Raw genomic sequence first — 19,042 nt, 5'->3', positions numbered from 1 at the left:
TCTGCGTTTACAAAATTGGGATTGATGCCACTTTGTAATAGTTTTAAACTTATAATGAGGAGATCTCAGTAAACGAGGGGTAAAAGGGAATGTCCTCAACCTGATAAAGGGCATCTGTGTAAAGTCTACACCCTGAATGCTTCTCCCCAAGGTCAGGAGCATGGCAGGGATGTCTGCTGTCACCACGTCCGCTCAGCATTGCGTGGTGAGCCTCGCCAGCGCAACAAGGCTAGGAAAAGGAAATTAAAGGTGCGTAAGACGGGAAGGAAGAAATAAAACTCTTTATTTGCAGACCACATGATTATCTATGTTAAATATCCCGAAGAGCTTGCAAAAAAGCTTCTACAACTAATAAGAAGGTTTAGCATGGCCGCAGGAGTCAAAGTCAATACACGAAAGTCAGTTGTATTTCTAGGTAGTAGCAATGAGCAGTTGAAAATAGAAATGTAAAGAACCATTATAATAGCATCAAAAATATGAACTACCTAGAGAAATACTTCACAAAATACCTATGCACTGGAAATTATAAACTATCACTTAGAGATATTAAAGAAGATCTAAAACAATGGAGAGGTATACCATTCTGATGGCCAAGAAGACAGTGTTTAGATATCATTTTTTTTTTTTTTTCAAAATTGACCTACAGATTCAATGCAATGCTAATTAAAATCCCAGCAGGCTTTTAAAAAATTAAACATCGAAAAAATGATTCTGAAATTTATATGAAAATGCATAGGACCTAAAATAACCAAAATGATTTTGAAAAGAATATTGCAGGTCTCATGCAATATTAAGACTTACTCTAAAGCGGTAGTGATCAAGGCATTATGGTGTTGACATAGACATATAGACCAAAGGAACAAAGTAGATTTCAAAACTAGAGTCACATATATATGTTCATTTTTTACAATGGTGCTAAGGTAATTCATTGATGAAAGGATAGTCTTTTTCAATAAAGAAAATAAACTTAGATTCTTACTTCAAATTATATATAAAAGTTAAGATGGATCTGTTGACCCCAAGAAAGAAGATACCTACCAAGGAGGGCTCCTGGTGGATAACTGGGCTTAAGTTTAAAAACAGAGCCTAGCAGCCATTTCTAAATTGGCTGCAGGTTGAGTGGCTTCCCTGGGGCTGGAGGGTCCATTTCCAAGACGATTTTCCCCCCATGCTTGGCAAGTTCGTCCTGGATTTTGGCTGGAGCTCGGCTGGGTTTCTCTTCTATGGGACCCTCCCAGGGGCCACTTGGGCTTCCTTACAGCATGGTGTCTGGTCCCAAGAGACACAGGAAGTGGAACCTATTGGTTTCTTAGAGCTTAGATCTGTAAGCTAGCACGTATCTTTTCCATCAGGTTCTGTTGGTCCTGTGGGCACAGAGCCCACCTCGAATACAGGAAGGGGACATTGACACTGCCTCTTGATGGGCAGTTAAAGAATTTGAGGCCATTTTAAAACTACTGCCACACTTAAAATTTTGTTTTGGTGCTTTTTTGTTAATAACATTGTGCAAGTTTTTTGTGGCAACATAGTGGAACATAGAGGGACATAGAGAGTGATGGGCAGACATGCCCCTTCGACACCTGCCACGTCTCAGGCCCTTCCTGGCCACAACCCCTGCCCTGCCTGGGTGTTTTGTGCATGCATCACCTGGTGTGGTCTCAGGTCACATAGACATCGTTTGTTTATTTTAGCACAAGGGGACATGCTCTAGGAGTGCTTCTGTGCCTTGTTTCTCGTAAGGGTGTATCTTGGCCGTCTTTCCATGTCAGGCTGTCTGGCTCCCCCTTCCTGTCCAGCCTCTGCAGAGTATTTGACCAGCTCCCAACAGAGGGCTGTCTGCCTGTGTTCAGTTCTCTGCTGTTATAGACGACCCCGCCCCGCATGTCCTGCAGGGTTTGGGCCTAAAGGGGGGATTTGGGTCAATGCGTGTGCACATCCTAATGGGGTGTTCCAAACCTCCCCACAGAAGGTGTCTTCTCCCTGGAGCTTGTCTGCAGTCTATAGAAGACACATTCCCTTCCTCTGTTCCTTGGTCGGTTTCATTCACTGACTGGTTGTTTCCTTCCATCACTGTGCTGAGCGTCTGCTCTGGGTCCAGCGCTTCTCCCCAGGAGCCCCTCCTGCCAGTCCAGTGTGGGGGAGGGCATGGCATGAGCAGGCTGTGGTGGGTGCTGGGGTGACACGCAGGAAGTAGAGGCCCAGCACTATTTACAGTGGGATCTCTTGCTGTCCTCCAGGTTTAGGAAGTGAAGGGCTCTCTCCTTGGAGCCACTTTGACTTATCATAATTCTTGAGGATGGGAAGGAACCTGAGAAGCCAGAGCTGTTCATGCTCCTGATTTCATCTGCTGTCCGAGGCTTCCCAGGAGAAGCTGTTCCTGACGTTAGACCCCCCTAATAGCAGGGAAACTGAGGCCCCGTGGTTTTGGGGTATCCTGGTTCCTTTGAGCTTGTCAGTCTATTTAGCTCTGAGACCTGAAGACCCGCCAGCAGGTGCAGGAAGCCCCTCTGACTCAGGGGGACTGGCCAGCTGGGGATGCTCAGGCCACTGCAGACAGGCTTCGCCTGGATCCTGGAATGACACGGGGGTCAGTGCAGAAGTGGTGTGGCCCCTGTGCTCAGAGTGCAGCTGGGCTCAGTGGACCTGCTGAATGCATGAGGCCCCCAGCAGCTCAGGCCGGCCTGACTGACAGGGGCTGCCTGCCTATTTCAGCAAGCCCTTGGGGACTGTGATCTGAAGCTGGGGCCATGCCACAATTGTCTGGTGTTGCCCTACCACCTTAGCACGGCTTCCGGAGCACTGCCCTCTCTGCACAGGGCACTCTGCCAGTGTGACCCTAGCTGGCCTGATGGCATCCAGCCAACCCTCTGGGCCTCCGGGAAGCAGGCGGGCGGTGCAGAGCCTGCCACGCTCGCGGCCAACCCCAGCGTGGCAGAATCTGGCACCTGGGGCCATCCCCGCCCCTCTCCTCCAGAACAAGGAGATAAATTACCCCAGAGGAAGCCGAGATTAGTCACCTGATTCCCCACCGCTCGCTCGGGCTCTGCTCCTGGCCTGGCGCCCGCTGGCAGCGCCGTGTGCCCAGCGCCCGCCCTCTGCCCGTGCCGTCTCAGCGCCCGCGGGATTGATGTCTGTGGCCGCGTTCCGTTGTGTTCATGGCCCTTTGAGGAATGATGGGGAGAGGACATATACAGTCATTTGTGTTCATAAAGACAGACGGATGGCACCTGTGACCAACCAGAGGGAGACAGAGTGAGGAGCCAGGCACATCCCTGACTTCTCGGGGCTGGTTGGAAGGTCCCTCCTGTCCCTCGGTGTGACAGTTCTGTGTGGAGTCCCGGCACCCACAGCCATCCGGACAGCAGGAGCCCGGAATCTCTGTGTGGCTGAATGTCTCAGCTAAATGTCTTCAATGAGCCGACCATGGGAACAAGCACAGGGGCAGGATGACATGGCTGCGGGCCCGGGACTGTCCTGTGCTGCCCCTCTGGGCCTGGAATAGCCCTGCCCGGCCCCAGACCACCAGGCGGGGCTGCTCGCAGCTCCTGGCAGCCCTGCCTTCCTCTCTACTCCTGCAGGCCTCCTTCCCCGGGTGCTCTGTCCCTGCCACCATCCCTCATGGGAATCCTTGTGGGTGGTGTGACTTACTCTCAAGTAACAGTGTGGGTGTGTGGAGGGTTCTCTTCCCACCTGGAGGGGTTGCCAGGATGGACTGTAGGTGGCCTCAGGCTGGATGGTGGCACATACATGTGCCTGACCCTCATGAGGACACCTGACCAGCACCTGGCCACAACAAGGGGGTGATGTGAACTTGCCAGTTGTCCGACCCTCGGGGCCACCTGAATGAGAGGTGGAAGACAGGAGGTCATGGCCTGGGGGCTCAAGTCTCAACGCATGACAGCCCTGGTGTGGGCCAGAATCACGGGAAGGGGCAGGGCTTCTGCCGCTGCTCCAGGATGGCCACCACCTGCCCCACCGTCTCGGGCCCTCGGCCGTGTCATCCTGCCCCTGTGCTTGTTCCCATGGTCGGCTCATTGAAGACATTTAGCTGGAGCCTCCGAAGGGCTTGTTTGTTTCCGAACCTGCTGGGTGGACCTCCCGGACGGGGCCATGTGGAGGCTGGTGTGGGGCTGGAGGGCTGGGGGGGGGGGGCTCAGCCCCTTTGTCCTATAAGAGCTGTGGCTCTTTCTGCTTCCAAGAGGTGTAAGATGGGAACTAATGACAGCAGGGAGAGCGGGTGTGCTCCCACAGGTGTGTGCTTGGCGACGATCACTGTGGGTGTCTGCTGGTGCCAGGCCAGGCTGGGCCCCCGCCTGCCTGTGGTCTACAGCCCAGTAAAGCAGCTGGATGCTGCTGGGGTTCAGGGACCCCGTGTACTAAGTAGAAGGCAGTCGGGACCGTGTGGAGCAGAAGCCGAGGATGACTGTTCTGGCCGGACTCTGCACAGCTGGCTGTGTGAGGGTCACTCCCCTCTCTACACATCTCTTTCAGAGTAAAGGTGGTGGGCCTACGTGCTATTTATGACCCGCTAGGTCTAAAATTAGACAGTTCTGAGAATTTTGAAGATGGAATCCTTGGTGGTTATTTAGAGAGCTCTTAAATTTTCTCTTGACGATAATGATGTTGACTTTGGAACGTGCGAAACACTCCCCTCTGCTCCGCCCTGCAGTTGGCTCACAGTGTCGGTCCGTCTCGCTCACTTTCCTCTGTAGCCCACAGACAGTGGCAAGACCTGGCCCTGGGCTCGGGTCTGGAGAACTTGGCGCTGTCAATGTCAGGTCTCGGAGCTCCAGGGCGGGGAGGCCTGGGGATCCCAGCATGGCCACCGTGTCTGCGCAGGGGGGACCAGCATTGTCCTGGCTGGGTGCTGAGGTGTCCAGCTGCCTGCCTCACCTTACCCAGAAGCCCTGGTTGGAACCCGGGTCTTAAGTGTTCTGTGAAAGTCACAGAGGCTGTGGTTTTGCTTCAGTGGCGAAGGCAGGTGTGTGGACAGTGGCTCTGCAGGCGACCACAGGGTAGAGACTGACCCTGCCCAGATCCGCACAGTTCCCCAGAGACCCTGAGTCACTGGGGGGCCGTCGGTGGGAGGTTGAACCTGCCTTCTAAAGGGATTAAGGAGACGTTACGCCCCCACCTCACCCCTCCCAGTGGCGGGATCTGGTGCAAGCCTGTCATTTGAGAAGGACCCTGGGGCCCGGGTGATCTGGCGGGGAGACAGAACAGCCCTGTGAGAGCCCTCTTGATTGTAGGGCAGCAGGGGGCACTGCTTTGCTTAGGGGGCATTAGGGGAAGGTCCCCTCCTGTTGGGACTCCTGTCAGGAGTGACCTGGTGGGATCCAGAGGGATTTTCCCGGTTCCAAGGCCCAGAGGGCAGGTTCTGAGAAACCACTACCTCCTGACCCAGACCTCAGGGTGGAGGGAGCCACCCAGCATGCCGCCTGGCACCACAGGACAGGTGGCCTGGGCGGCAGAGGCATCTTTACTAACGGCAAGTATTTAAGCATAGTTTATTTAGAGGAGAGCAGAAAAAAGAGTGGAACTCAAGCAAAGGACCGAGGCAGGCCCTGGCCCGCCCTCGGGCAGGAGCTCGACTGTCTCAGGGCCTCTAACCCAGTTCCTCCCGGGCAGAGCGGCCCTGTTGCCTCCGTTCTCAGTGCCAAGGTGGGGTGGGGCTCTCATTTACCAGTCGAAGCACCACTCAGTCTTCATTCCCCACCCCCTGCCCCTGCCTGTCATGACCCAGTGCCAATCTATGGGCTCTGGGCACCCCTGATGCTTGAGCCCTCCCCACACAGAAGGCTCTGCCTGCTGTCACTTGTGTCCCTTCAACATGAGTTCCCCCTGGGACCTGGGGGGGTGAATAATTAAGCCCTGCAGGTGCAGTCTGTGAGTCCTTTGGCTTAGTAGCTTTGTTCTGAAGTCCCCCCCCCCCCCCAGGCTCCAGGGCTGGGGACAGGAGGCTCTGATGTCTGCACTTGCTGAGGGCCACCCCTCCCTGAGTGTTCCTGGGCTGGGGCTGGCAGGATACCGGTAGCACTGGCCACACTCGTCTGTAGCTCAAGGTGGTGACGCAGGCCTTCGTCCCGCTTCCCTCCTCTGTCCCCTCCTGAATGCAGGCTGTGCTCTGTGGCTTCACATGTGGGCAGAGGAGGTGCTGCCCTGGGTGGTGGGGGCTCCACTTGCAAAGGAAGGGGCTGCTGAGCCCGAGAGGGGCCCCGGCCACAGTCATGCTTTCTTGCTCTGAGCACTGAGGAGGGGCGTCCAGATGCCGGCTGATCCCCAGGAACCAATTTTCATTCCTCCTGACAGCAGCCACCCCCTTCCATCCGCTGCCCTAGGCGCCCATCCCCGAGCCAGCCCCCAGCAGCAGGCCAAGCTCCCGGGATGGGGGCGAGTGATGTCGCCCCACCACGTCACAGGCTGGCTGACGGCAGGGTCCATCCTCAGCAGGGCTGTGCGCCGCGTCCTCGGGGCTCACCGGTGTGGTCTGGGTCCTGCCATTACGGTTCCACACCCTGGGTCACATTAGCTTCCTGGTGGGCCCCCTGCAGTCACGCTGGGTGGCTGTGTCGGCGTCTTGTGGGCTGCGGCTGTGAAGTGAGGGGTGGCAGGCCCTGGGTGACACGGAGCCCCGTTCTTTTCCTTCCCTGGTCTTAGCTTGGGAGGAGCGTAGGCAGCTGACCTGCAGAGGTGATTGTGGGGATGGCCGTTGGTGAGGCGCAGAGGTCATTCTTGCGTGGTCAGTGATCGATCCGTCTGTGTGTCCGTCCATCCCACGCTTCTGTGTTTGAGCTCCTCCTATGTGTTAATCTCGAATTTCTTCTCAGGGTCTTCACGCTGCCTCTTTGGCACATGGTACCTAGACCTCAACTATGCGTTTCCAAATCATTTCTCCCGTCTGCCTCCGGCATCCGTTCCTTTTGGGCTCTGCAAGTGTCCACTGGTGCCCTGGGTGTTAAGGCAGAGTGCAGCTCATCTAGCTCTGGGCATCTGGGAATGGGACAAGGGGCCTTCCTTGGGCATGTTCTGGGATATGTAGTCTCCTCTAAGTGACACATAGGCTGTCCCAAAGCCAGTGGTGTTTCCCAGCGGGGCTCTCATCCTGATGGAGGAGCTGAGGCCCCTGGTTTCTCGAGACTGTCCTTGAAGGGGCGGGCTCCGCATCCAGGGCAGGACCGCCCAAAAGGGCCTGTGCTGCCAGCTTCCTCTCAGGCGCCTGCCGTGCCTTTTATAAAACATAAAAATACTCTTTCAGCTCTGGCTCAGGGAGCCCCTGGCCAGCAGGAGGGGTGGCATTGGGCCTCGAAAGGTCTGGTGGCCTTTTCAACTTGCTGTAGCCGCGGCCTATAAACAGGTCCCGGAAGCTCCTGGGAAACAGCTTTCCCACCAGCAATCGAGAAAACAGGTCCACAGGCTGCACGTCTGGGAAGAGCATCACGGGCTGGGATCTCTGATCCCTTCCCTGGCCACCGCCAGTCTTGGAACCCAGTCTCAGAGATGAGCCAGAGCTCGGCACGGTGTCATGGTGGCAGGTGAGCCAGTGGCTGGCACGGCCATCTCTTCCCACGGGCGCGTCCAGGCCTGGGGCTGTGCCGGGCACCTGTGCTGGCTCTGCCTCTGGGGTCAAGTGGACAAGCTTCTGGCGAGACTGTGGGGGCTGGTGGGAGGGGTTCCCAGTGCTGAGCACTTTGGAGGTGTCACCCATGTGCTAGGGACTGACCACACTTCCGTGGGAGCCGAGCACCACCCAGGAAGATCAAAGGGGCCACCGGGCCACCAGAGGCAGTAACTCCGTGGACATTCAAGTTTCTCTAAAGTGGGTCCCTGGCTCCACCCAGCACCCAGCTCCCAGCGACTCTGAGTTGGTTTTTGGTGCCTCTGCCCACCCCCACCCCCACCCTGGAGTGCTCCTGCGCAAGCCTGTGGCTAACCCCACGCCTCCCCTTTGTCGTTTCAGCTCAGCCAGCAGATCTCCTGAAGGTTCTAGATTTTCACAACTTGCCCGACGGAATAATGAAAACAACAGGGTTTTGCACGACGCGGCGATCTTCCAAAGGCCCGGATGTTGCGTACAGAGTCACGAAAGATGCCCAGCTCAGCGCGCCCACCAAGCAGCTGTACCCTGGTAAGAGACCTGCGGTGTGTGCCAGGTGGTGGGTACATCTCCCCCTCCAGCCTCCGGCCGGGAGCTGTCCCCGAAGCCTGGGTGCGGGAGAACTCGCTCGGTTCTCCAGGAGACCCCTGTAATGAGCCCGGTTTGACCTCATGGAGAAAACCCAGCCTGCAGCCATCACCATCTACCACCAAAGGCGGCTCGTGGGGCCTCGCCGCCCTGCCACCCCTCCAAGCAGGCGTATCCCCAGTGCAGACAGGCTGCCAGGAGCCCAAACGCATAAAGGGGATGAATGGTTCTGGGGGACAAGGTTAAGGGAATTCCTGGGGTCATGGGAAAGGAAACGCTTCCAGACAGAAGCTTAATTGGGGGCAGTGACACTGAGAGACACATGAATCACACATCACATGTCTCAGCAAGAGAGCGTGGGCTTTTAATGAGAATCAATTGCCGAGCGCCGGAGCTCTGCTTCTAATTACCTACCCAGAGCGGGAGCGACGTTAGCTGCTGAGATGTGGCATCCAAGTTGTCCCTGTCACCCAGCCATGGAGCGGTATGTGACACCCCTTCCCTACCACCCCAGAGTCAATTAAATGATCTGGGCTTATCTGGACTAGGGTAAATAGGCCAGTGATTGATAACCACTCCCCCAGCCTTAAATGAGCTCGTCTTTCTGATTCATATCAGAAAGGGACCAGGGGACCTTGGGCAGATAAAGCTGTGGTAGGAAGTGCTCTGTGATTATCAGAAGGCTGTGCACCATCTTCTCTGTGACTTGAATGTGACCCGGACACTGAACCCAGAGTCAGGCTCTCTTTTGACGAGTAAGGTTTCTCTGTTCACCCCATGTCCCCATTGGGTCCCTGAAGGACACACTATTTTGGGGGCTGCATTTTTGCCTCCTGGGACCCTTTCTCCCACATCTCTGTGCTTTACCCCAGGCGCTTTCTCTGCCTTTCTTTAAATCCGTCAGGCTTGCTCAGACCTTTTTAAGGACATCATTTCAGGTTGATGAGGTTGCTCAGAGGCGCTGAGTCCCTTCAAGATCTCTTAAAGAGCCCACCTTTGGGCACCTGAGTCCCCTTGGGTTCAGCTGTCCAGCCTTGAGACTGTCTGACTCATTATTACAGATAGAGGTCACTGTCAGGGCTCCCGGTTCACTCCCCACGAAGAACTTCGGGGTCTCGTTTTTCATACAACAAGAGAAGCTCTTCTTAACCTCCTGGGGCAAACACACCCTTTAGAACCACCCGCTGAAGGCTCACCTGCGTCTTTGGCCAGAATCGCCTGCTTCCTGCCCCGTGTGCCCAGATTAGAATTGCTGTCCTGGGGAGACAGGGCACTGACTGCCCAGGACCCTGATGACTGTGCTCAGGAACAGAGGCCCGCTGTGCCGTGCCTGCACGATGTTGTCACGTTGAAAGGCCATCCTGTGGCAATAAGGCATCTTATCTTGGAACGAACCTGTAGTCAGTTTGCTGACAGTCCCTTTAACCTGATCCCTGTCACTCAGTTTGGGGTCACAGGCATGACAAACTCACTGGAATTTGTGTCCTTAGATCCCCCTCCCACTTGCATTATATTGTGGCACAAAGTCGCCCTGGACCTCAGAATACAGGCTGACCGGTGGAGCTCTAGCAGAAATCTCCCTGGGACAGCGAGACAGGAATTTTTTAAGCCCACTTTCCCCCTAAGCTCTCAAATCAGCAGCTCAATTAGACTCAGAGTTTACAGGGCTCTCCCAGGGCTTCCCAGTCAGTCAGCTTATGAGGTAGAACGGCCCATAGGGAAGGCTCGCCGCCTCGCAGCCGTGTAGACTGGGGCCCGTTTCGTGACTGTTGACGTGGGAATTTCTGTGGCCCTTGTGCAGGTCCCAAAGTGTTGAGTCAGGGACTCTGTGGAAGGACATCCTTAGGGGTCAGCACAGCGTGACTCTGTGTGCCTGGGACCTGATTAAACCACTCAACTTCTCTGCTCCTTGGGGCCATGGAAGGACATGCCACTTGTCATCTTCGGCGTCTGTCTCCCGGAGAGTAGCTGTGGCTGGGTGCATTTGAGACGCCCAAGTCTCTGGGCAGCTGCAGAGAAGGGATGGTGTGGTCAGGTGGCCCCAGCAAGGCCAGGGGCACGGTGACCCCTCCTCTGTTCTCCTGTCGAGGATTGAGTCCGCCCTCTCTCTATTTTGTCCCCCCCCGCTAATTCTGGGGCGCCGAGACTCCTTTCCTGTTCAGGATCCGAGGCTGGGGTTGGACGTGACAATGTCCCCCTGCCCCTTCTGCTCTCACCCCAGACTTTCCCTTCACGGTGGGCCTGGGACTCCAGAATCAGCTTCCGTCCAGCAGAATGTAGGACAGTCCAATACTGTTGACTTAGCAGGATTCAGTTTAATAGCACGTGCATTTATTATACCCTTACTGTATACCTGAACTGCTCCTGTGCCCTTGGGCCTCAGCCGAAGTGAAGGGGAAATGACATGAGCAAGTGACGGGCCTCTTGCGGAGCCCCCCCCCCCCAAAACTGTGACTTTTCCCTGAGAAATAGCATCCGCAGCGTTGGACGGTAGCTCCATTCTCCCAGCCGGAGTGGTGATGAAGTATATCAGGATCCAGCTCAGTCACGACTAGAAGGGACCCTCTCCCAAGTGACAATAAACCCACTGCTGTTTTGCCAGGGGAGAGATTAAAGTTAAATATAATGATCCCTTTTAGGTTATCCAAGCTGAGAAAATTTGTTACCAGAGATTTAAAAATTGGGAGGAGCATGTGAATGAGCTGGGTGGGGTGGGGGCTCGCGGTCCTAGCAGTGTAGCAGGCGGGCGAAGCGAGCTCTCTCATTTCCCTCGGCTTCCATTCTTTACGACAGGACAATGACCGTAGTGGCTTGGCGTGGGCATGGGGGGAGAACAGAATGAGAGTCAGGGAGTCACTGGCTCAGATCATAGTCGTACAGTCCTCCTGGACGTGGACAGCGACCTCCGAGATGCTTCAGGTCAAACACACCCTGGGCCCCTCAGTGCCCTTTCATGTCCAGGGACCAGATGGAGCCCCAAGGTCCTGCTGCTCGCCTGGCAGCTGGAGTCTCCTCTGGGGACCTGCCCAGCAGCTCCCACCCTCTCTGTGGGTGGTGCAGCTAAGGCTGTGACCCCCGATTGCCCCTTGCACACCACATTTGCAGGGACAGTGTGCAGTGGGTGCTGTGTGGCAATAGTCACCTCAACAAAATTCTTCCCAACCGGAGATAGAGAGGCAGGCTGTTGGTTCTGCACTGAACCACCATCCCCTGCCACCTGGAGCTGTCCCCAGCACTGGGGTAGGGGGCCTTGAGCAGTCTCCTTGGGGGCAGGGCCGGGCCATGGCACTGAGCACAGCCAAAGGACCCCAGCGTCCAGTTCGTTAACATAGGTGCCTGACCTCCAGCTGGGGGGCCCTGGCCTTTCCCTGCTGGCACTTCAGCCAGGGGTTGGGGCCCATGGCATGGATTTTTCAGCCAGGCCTCTTTCTCAGCCTCAAGACCTCACACAGCACTCCGAGCTGGCCTTTAGGGAACAATTGGTTTCACTGTTGGAAGCGACGGTGTCCCCCACCCTCGCCCTCACCTCTCTCCACCCTGGTCCTATGCAGGGACCACATCAGGTTTTTTCTTCCATCCCCCCTCCCGGATGTCTTAGGACACCCTCGGCTTGGCGCTCCTCCCCAGCGTGGCACCCTGCAGGGCTCTGCTCTACTGACCAGAAGTGGCGGCCAGCTGTCCGGCCATGTGGCAGTCCTGCCAGCAGAGGGCACCCACAGACAGTGTTTTTGCTGGACTGGGGATCTGGGCCATCTGGTTGACCTTGTTACTGTCCTAAAGGAAAGGGTAATGGATCCTTTCCTTCTCCAGGCCCTACGCCAGATCCACAGCCCTCGCCAGCACTATTGGGCACGAGCGGCTGCAGTGCAGACTCTGTACCTTGCCCACTCAGTGTGGCCGTGTGACCCCTTAGTGGCCATCACTCCTGCTGACCGGTGCTGAGAAGCACCTTGGCCCAGGCTGGGCTGAGCATTTCTGGCTGCTGGACCACACAGAGATTAGCCCAGGCACTCCATGCGCTGTTTGCCCCCAGGCTCTTGGCAGACTGCAAATCACACAAGGCGGCAGGAGAATTGATGGGGCGCCTGGGACGAAAGGAACGGTGTGCGTGCATGTGTGTATGTGCATGTGTGTGGATGTGTGCAGAGAGGTCTGGAGCGTGTGGGGCAGGGCCCGCTGCGGTCTGGCTATTAATGACCTCAAATTGTTTCTGGCCTGTGTTGCAAAGAGCATTACCGCCCATCAACACAACAGGGTTCTTCCTTTGTTTCTTTGTGCTTTGTTTCTTTCTAATTTGGATTGAAGTCTTTTGATTTCCTTCTACTTTTTTCTCTGTTTTGCTTGTCAACCAGGAAATGGCAAAAACTGTAATTTTAGTTGATCCCCTGCCTGTGCCCCTCCCTCCTCCCCCCAGAGGGTGCTGAATAAGACACACTCCGCCAGGCACAGCTTTAGGCACCGCAGAAGGTTCAGAGATGCACCTGAAACAGCCCTGCCCGCAGGAAGCTCACGTTCTAGGAGGTTCTTATTAGGATTTATACACAGAGGTATTAAAATGTAGGGACTGAGAAGACGGCATGGAAGGCTCGCAGGTGGAAGGACCAATTCGCTTTGCATTTGGACTGAGCCTTAAAGGGGCCAGGCTTTGCCATGTGGGGATAGATAGGGCTGCAGGAACAGTTGGATCAAGGGGCAGATGTGCAGCCGATGGCTGTGCACCATCATATGCAGCAAGGTTGCCAGGTCCCTGAGCTGGTTTGTTTGTGGTGGCTGGGCACGGTTGGCGGCTTCCCGACTGCCTTCATATCTCTGTCCTCTGTTCCAGCATCTGCATTTCCCGAGGACTTCTCCATTCTAACCACTGTGAAAGCCAAGAAAGGCAGCCAGGCATTCCTGGTCTCCATCTACAACGAGCAGGGCATCCAGCAGATCGGCCTAGAGATGGGCCGCTCTCCGGTCTTCCTCTACGAGGACCACACGGGGAAACCGGGGCCAGAAGATTACCCTCTCTTCAGGGGCATCAACCTGTCAGATGGCAAGTAAGTGGGCACCACTCAAGCAACCCAGTCCTGCTGGAGGGTCTGGACAGGCCACCCAAAGCCCCTGGGCCAGGTAGGGGCCATTCTAGCAGGCTGTGCTTTATAGCAACAGGTGCTGAGACGCCCTCAGGTGCGCACCAGGTGAAGAGAGCACTGAGCTCGGAGTCCTGAGAGCTGGGTCTGGGTCTTTCTTCTCCCTGGGCCTCCATCTCCCTTTGGTACAGTGCATGGGAACACATCAAACGCCAGCCTCTCAGTTCAGGAGGGACACAGAAGATCATGTGGTTGTACCCCGCTTGTTCCACAAAGGATTTAAGGAATCCTGACGGTACAGACACATTAGATGTGGGAAGGAATGGCTAAAAAACAGGCAGACCTTTCCAGGATTCTGTTGGGCGCATACCTAAACCCTGGTAGTCTGACCGTCCCCTCTTCAGTGGCTAACACGTCTGAGGCCAGGTGCAAGGAAGACCTTCAGGATAAAACTCCTGTATTTCTCGCTGAGAGTTTCTTGTAGATCCCTGGGTTCCTTCATTCTGCATTGGGCTCAGCCTTCTCTAGCAGCCTGTCATTTGCTGTTGGGGTTCAGATGGCTCACATAGGGCTATACTCTCGTGCGCCCCTGCCCTTGACCCACTGGCCAGCCCATTCCAGGTTCCAGAGCCTGTGCTTGCGGCTTCCCCATGAGCTTGTGAGTTCAAACAGCTCACCTCGTCTGAGAGACAAGAAATCGGAGGCTTCCAAGGGTGGAGGGCATCTCACGATGGCTCATTGTGTGGCTGGGATCTGATTGTAGGGGCTCAGCTCCGAATGGCAGGAAGTAGGCTTTTTCCTTGTGTCCCCAGTAATTTGCAGCTGAGTCACCTGCACTGGTGTTCCGTAACACGAGCCGCCTTCACCCACCCCGCTGTCTTGTTTCTTTGCAGGTGGCACAGAATTGCGCTCAGCGTCCACAAGAAAAACGTCACTTTGATCCTGGACTGTAAAAAGAAGGCCACGAAATTCCTGGACCGCAGTGACCACCCCATGATCGACACCAATGGCATCATTGTGTTCGGCACCCGGATTCTGGATGAAGATGTTTTTGAGGTGAGTGGGACGGGCCGGCTGTCCCATGAACTACCTGGGACAGATGTTGGCAAGTGGTCACTGCTGGGATAGAGCCACTGTGGCTGCTGTCGGCAGTCCTGTCTCCTCCATCGGGGTCGGGCTGGCATTCTGATGTTGCCGTGGTTTCTATTGGTCTGAATGAAACCCCTGCTGCTGCCCCAAGGGGTGTTTGTGGCCTGTGAGAATGGAGAGGACATGTGAGGACAGTGGTGGCCACCCTGGTCCAAGGGGCCCAATATTCGTGTCTCCCATGGACCAGCTTGGGAAGGACTCCTGCCTTCTGACATCTGGGGGCCATCCTGGCAAGAGGAGCAGCCACCTTCTGGGTGGATTTGGTGGGCAGAGCTCAGAGAGCGAGCAGACTGGGACCCTGGGCATTGCACCAAGGTGGCACACTCCCTTGCGAGTGGGAGCTTCAGGAAGACCCGTGTGACCACAGTTCATAGATGTTCTAAGTCAGTAGTGCCCATGGTGCCCAGCCTGGAGCTCAGCTCCTCTGAGAAATGCCTCAGGAGCTGAACAGAGCGGGCCCTGGAAACCCTACTTCAGAAAACCCGCTGGGAGGCCTGCATTTCTCTCCTTCATAGACTGGGGTTCAGCATAAGAGAACTCCATCCACTGCCAGACCCCTGCAGGTGCCCAGTGTCCCCAGGTGCCTAGCAGTGCATTGGAGCCCCGGGTACCTGCAGAAGTTCAGATTCCAGCCCCGCCCCCTGGGGTGCTGCAGCAGAGCCCTGGAACCTGCATTCTGGAAGGCACTTTAGTGACCGATGTTCCCTCTGGCTCAGGCGGGGTGATGGCCAGGACCCCTCCACTGGCCTTCCGTCTTTTACATAACCAGCTGTGGAGGAAGATTTGGGGCAAACAAGGGTTTCACAGCTCAGGTATGTTTGGAAACACCAGGCAAAGTCTCTGAGGGACTCTGCTAGCTCTTAGATTCCATGCTGGGGTCCCCAGAGACAGAGGACTGGTCGAGCAGTGTTTCTTCCCGAAGTCCTCGAGAGCCAGCGTCAGCTTCCTGATGGGCTCACACGCTCGGCCGTGTTCGAGTGCCCATGTTCAAAGGCCCCGATCTGTGCCCAACCAGCCCCCACATCACCAGAGCTCATGCTGAGGTGAGGTCCCTGGGTCCATGTACTCACTGATCGGGTCCGCCAAGCTGGAAAGGCACTGACTGGATGGATCCCTTTCTGTTTTAATGGTGGTGACGTCTGTGCAGATTCCAGGGTATGCCAGTGGGGAGGGCTGCGAACCAAAGCGCCCGCCCCTTGACTTTGAGCATCCAGAAGTCTCGTGTTTCTCTAAGTCACAATGGTCTAAGGGCATAGCTGTGACACTGAAGTCCGGGCGGGGGGGGGTTGCCTCCTTGGTGCAGTCCCCAGGGCGCCAGTATGCTCTCTCCTGTCCTGGATGTGGGGCCTCAGGCTAGTCACTCTGACATTTCTGAGCCTCAGCTGGTCCGCCTGTGAAATGGGATCATGAGTGCCCTGCTTCGTAGATCTGTGGCCAGCATCGGTGAGGCTGGGTGCAGTCCGCACGGCGCACTGCCTTCCGCGGACGAAGGGCTTGACGGTGCTAACCGGCCGCCTGGATACTAACCCAGCGTCGCAGTGGGTGGAGGTTGGGGTGGGGCCCCGCGTGGGTAACCAAGGAAAGGTCCGAACAGCCCCTCTGCGTGGAGATGGTCGAAGGCTGGGGAGGTGGGTCTGAAGGTGTGTGAGGGTGGGTCTGTGGGTCCTGCCCACCTTGGCAGCCCTTGTGCAGAGCAGGTTTCCAGCACACCTGAGCCTGTGGGACACCGAGTGGGCCGGTGCCTGGATCCCACCAACAAAGCCAAATTTTGCAAGTTATGCAGACATAGCTTCTGAGCATGCTTCTGCCCAGAGGCTCGGGATGCCCTGCAGGGTGCCCGGGGCTGTCAGCCAGGCAGGAGGCGGCTTCGGGCTCTCTTGGTGAGCTTGGGGGTTGCACAGACTGGGATGGAGTTTTTGCTGGTGTAGACCTCTTGCTGGTGGGAAGATCCAAGATGACACTGGTGAGCCTTAGGACTCTCATTTGTAAAATGTGGGGATCAGTAATGATGCCTCGAGTGATACCAGGGAGTTTACCTGGGCTCACCTATGAAGTGCTCAGCTTGGGTACCTGCTCAGTGACCGGGAGCCAGGGCCACTCCTGCCACTGGCCATTTTTCTGTTGTGGAGTTCCGAGTCGGGAGGCGGGAAGGTGTGCTGAGGTCGGCAATGTGGCAGGTTTGAGTTAATTTATTGCGTGGTAGCTGTTCTATGCTGTGCGTCTTTGTAATTCCTAGTGCCTCGTGTGCTTGACTGTGCCTTTTATTGGAAAGAGTCAGGAAAAAGCTTTATCAATCTTAAAAAAATTAGTATCCTAAAACAAATACTACTTCCTTGAGCCAGAAAAGCCCTTTTCCCACGGGCACAAATACATGAAGAATCCACTACGATGGGCAGCGTCGCAGAGGCCAGGGCGGGTGGGACCCAGTACAGCTGTTCACCGGCCTGAGACTCAGTGTCCCCGTCTGTGAAACGGGGACGATCACAGTGCCTACCCCATATATTGTGTGGGGGGAAGCAAGTGTATGTGTGGACTGCAGCCAGCATTCTGGTCCCTACTGTTATTATTACAGAATGGAAACTATCGATAATTTTCTAAAAGAAGTGGCTCTCGAATTGAATGGCCCACTTTCCTTCTCTGCTCGCCTCTCACTCAGGCTAAAGGCAGGCAGGTTGTCGATGGAGACGCAGGGCAGGAATTTGTCCCCAGTTCTAGAGGGTCACTCTTTCCGGCAGTGACTTTGATCTGAGCGAGAGTGACAGCCAGGCCAGGAAGAGAGATGCTTGCTGAGCACAAATTGTTCACATTCCGAAGGACATGCTCTCCCAGCCCTGGACTTTCCTGGCTCTTCCGAGACCTGTTCACGTTGGAAAATGCAACCTGTCTCTTAGTGAACACCAGCGGGACGCCGGGATGCCTCCAGTGGCCACAGACCATGTTTTTTCTGCTTTTTTCCTTCACGGAGCAATAATAAAGTCGGGTGGGTCAACCTCATACTCCCAGCCACCCTTTTTCTCAGGGCAAGTGAGAGAATTTTTATTTCTTTTGAACTAAAAGTGCTTTAGTTCTTTACCTTCCAGCAGATTCCAAGTATGGACGTTTCCCATTTTAACCACTTGGCTTCTAGAGGAGTCTCTTTAAAAGGAAGGGCTGGCGGGTTGGAAACTGTTTCTCCAGCAGCCACATTCTTCCCCTGGAGGGACCACTCCCCTCATTAAGAGCCAATTTGTCCCGTGGCTCCTCGAGGGGGGAGTCTGAAGGATTCTGGGAACTTCGGCAGAGGGCCAGTCACCCTGAGTTTTGCATTCAGTGCAGTTCCAGATAGGAATTGCCCAACTCTAGAGTCTGTTGGAGGCCCTGGGGTTTTTCCTGGGGTGCGTGTGGCCCTACAGAGGCCCCCTTTGTCCAGAATGGAGCACCATTGAGGGAGAGAGCTGGGGATAGAGACCATCAAGACTGATAGAGCTGCCCTGTGGCAGGGCCCAGTTTTAGCTGGACAACACTGTGCCATGGGGCCTCCTGGGTGCAGGCACTGGCCTGGGTGTGTGGCCAAAACAGTGTTGGCAAACCCTGCTCACTCGGCCTCCCCAGACCTGGTGTGACCCTGGCTCTGACCAGACTACCCAGTGGTTTACCAAATGCCTGCGCCCCTTCTTCCAGGGCCTGGCTTTTCCACTGACACGTTCTTTCCAGGAGTTCAGCTGTGACCTCTGAGCCCTGACCCTCCAGCAAGCATCCTGTCACTGACTACTTGCTGAAGGCCTCCCGGGGCAGCTGGTGTTGGGACTGCACGGGGGGACACAGCATCAGAGAATGCGGGGCTCAGAAACCCGCAATCTAGTGGGTGCAGAGCCAATAGGCGTGCGGTTGGGAAGCGGGGGCATCGGAGCCGAGCAGAGGTGGCCAAGCACGCGTGGAGCACGTTGAACATCATTGTGAAGCCCAGACCTGGGTACGAATCCATGTCCCCCACATACCGTGACATTTGGGGGACTGTTAGCTGGAGGAAGTGTTCTTTGTGTGGACAGAGCATGCTCTGTTGGGCTGGAAACCTGCACCCACTGGCACTTGTTTCTCTCTGTCAGCCTCCCCGTGGCTGTGCCCATGTGACCCAGACTTCTCTGTCCAGATGAACTGAGACGGGTTCTAGTGTGTGCTTTCCTTCTGTCGGAGGCAGTGGGGGGGTAGCCCCTTGGGGCTAGGGGGGTGGTCGGGCAGCCCTGTGTGTGACTCTCTGCTCCGATGGGCAGCTGACCAGCCAATGACAATATGCAGAGAGTTTGGGGTGCATTTTTATCTTCTGTTCAGGTCCAGGAAAGGTTGGGCAGCTGGCAAGCGTAGCCTTGGACTACTGCCTGGTGCAGGTGGCTGGCAGCCTGTGGGCTTCGGGCCAGTGACCAGCTGGGCATCGGGGAGGGTGTGGGTTCTCGGCAGAGGCAGGCAGGAGCAGGGTGACACAGGGACATGGCATGGTCTCATGTTGATGTTTATGTCAAAGGACTTTCATCTGGACTCACACCTTGGGTGGTCCAGGGATTTCAGGGGTGGGTGTCCAGCTCTGAGGACATGCCCCTGTGCTGGCCTGGGTCCTGCTGGGTGCTCCTGGTCCATGTTGATTGAGCCCAGCAGCTGGGGTGGC

General features: G+C 55.8%; 1 protein-coding gene across 2 annotated transcripts in view; it reads left to right on the top strand.

Moving 5' to 3' along the window:
• COL5A1 (collagen type V alpha 1 chain) overlaps positions 1 to 19,042 on the top strand; it is a 122,145-nt gene that overhangs the window by 17,165 nt on the left and 85,938 nt on the right. For both annotated transcript variants that reach the window (XM_087822965.1, XM_087822964.1), the window contains exons 2-4: positions 7,958 to 8,125; positions 13,008 to 13,221; positions 14,148 to 14,310. In XM_087822965.1, coding sequence (XP_087679091.1) covers positions 7,958 to 8,125; positions 13,008 to 13,221; positions 14,148 to 14,310 — 545 coding nt within the window. The remainder of the gene's footprint in view (positions 1 to 7,957; positions 8,126 to 13,007; positions 13,222 to 14,147; positions 14,311 to 19,042) is intronic.

Source organism: Miniopterus natalensis, chromosome 12, assembly GCF_054644295.1.
Source record: "Miniopterus natalensis isolate mMinNat1 chromosome 12, mMinNat1.hap1, whole genome shotgun sequence".
Taxonomy (NCBI): domain Eukaryota; kingdom Metazoa; phylum Chordata; class Mammalia; order Chiroptera; family Miniopteridae; genus Miniopterus; species Miniopterus natalensis.
The sequence above is the reverse complement of the archived record's forward strand: the minus strand, read 5'-3'. Positions and strand labels throughout refer to the sequence as shown.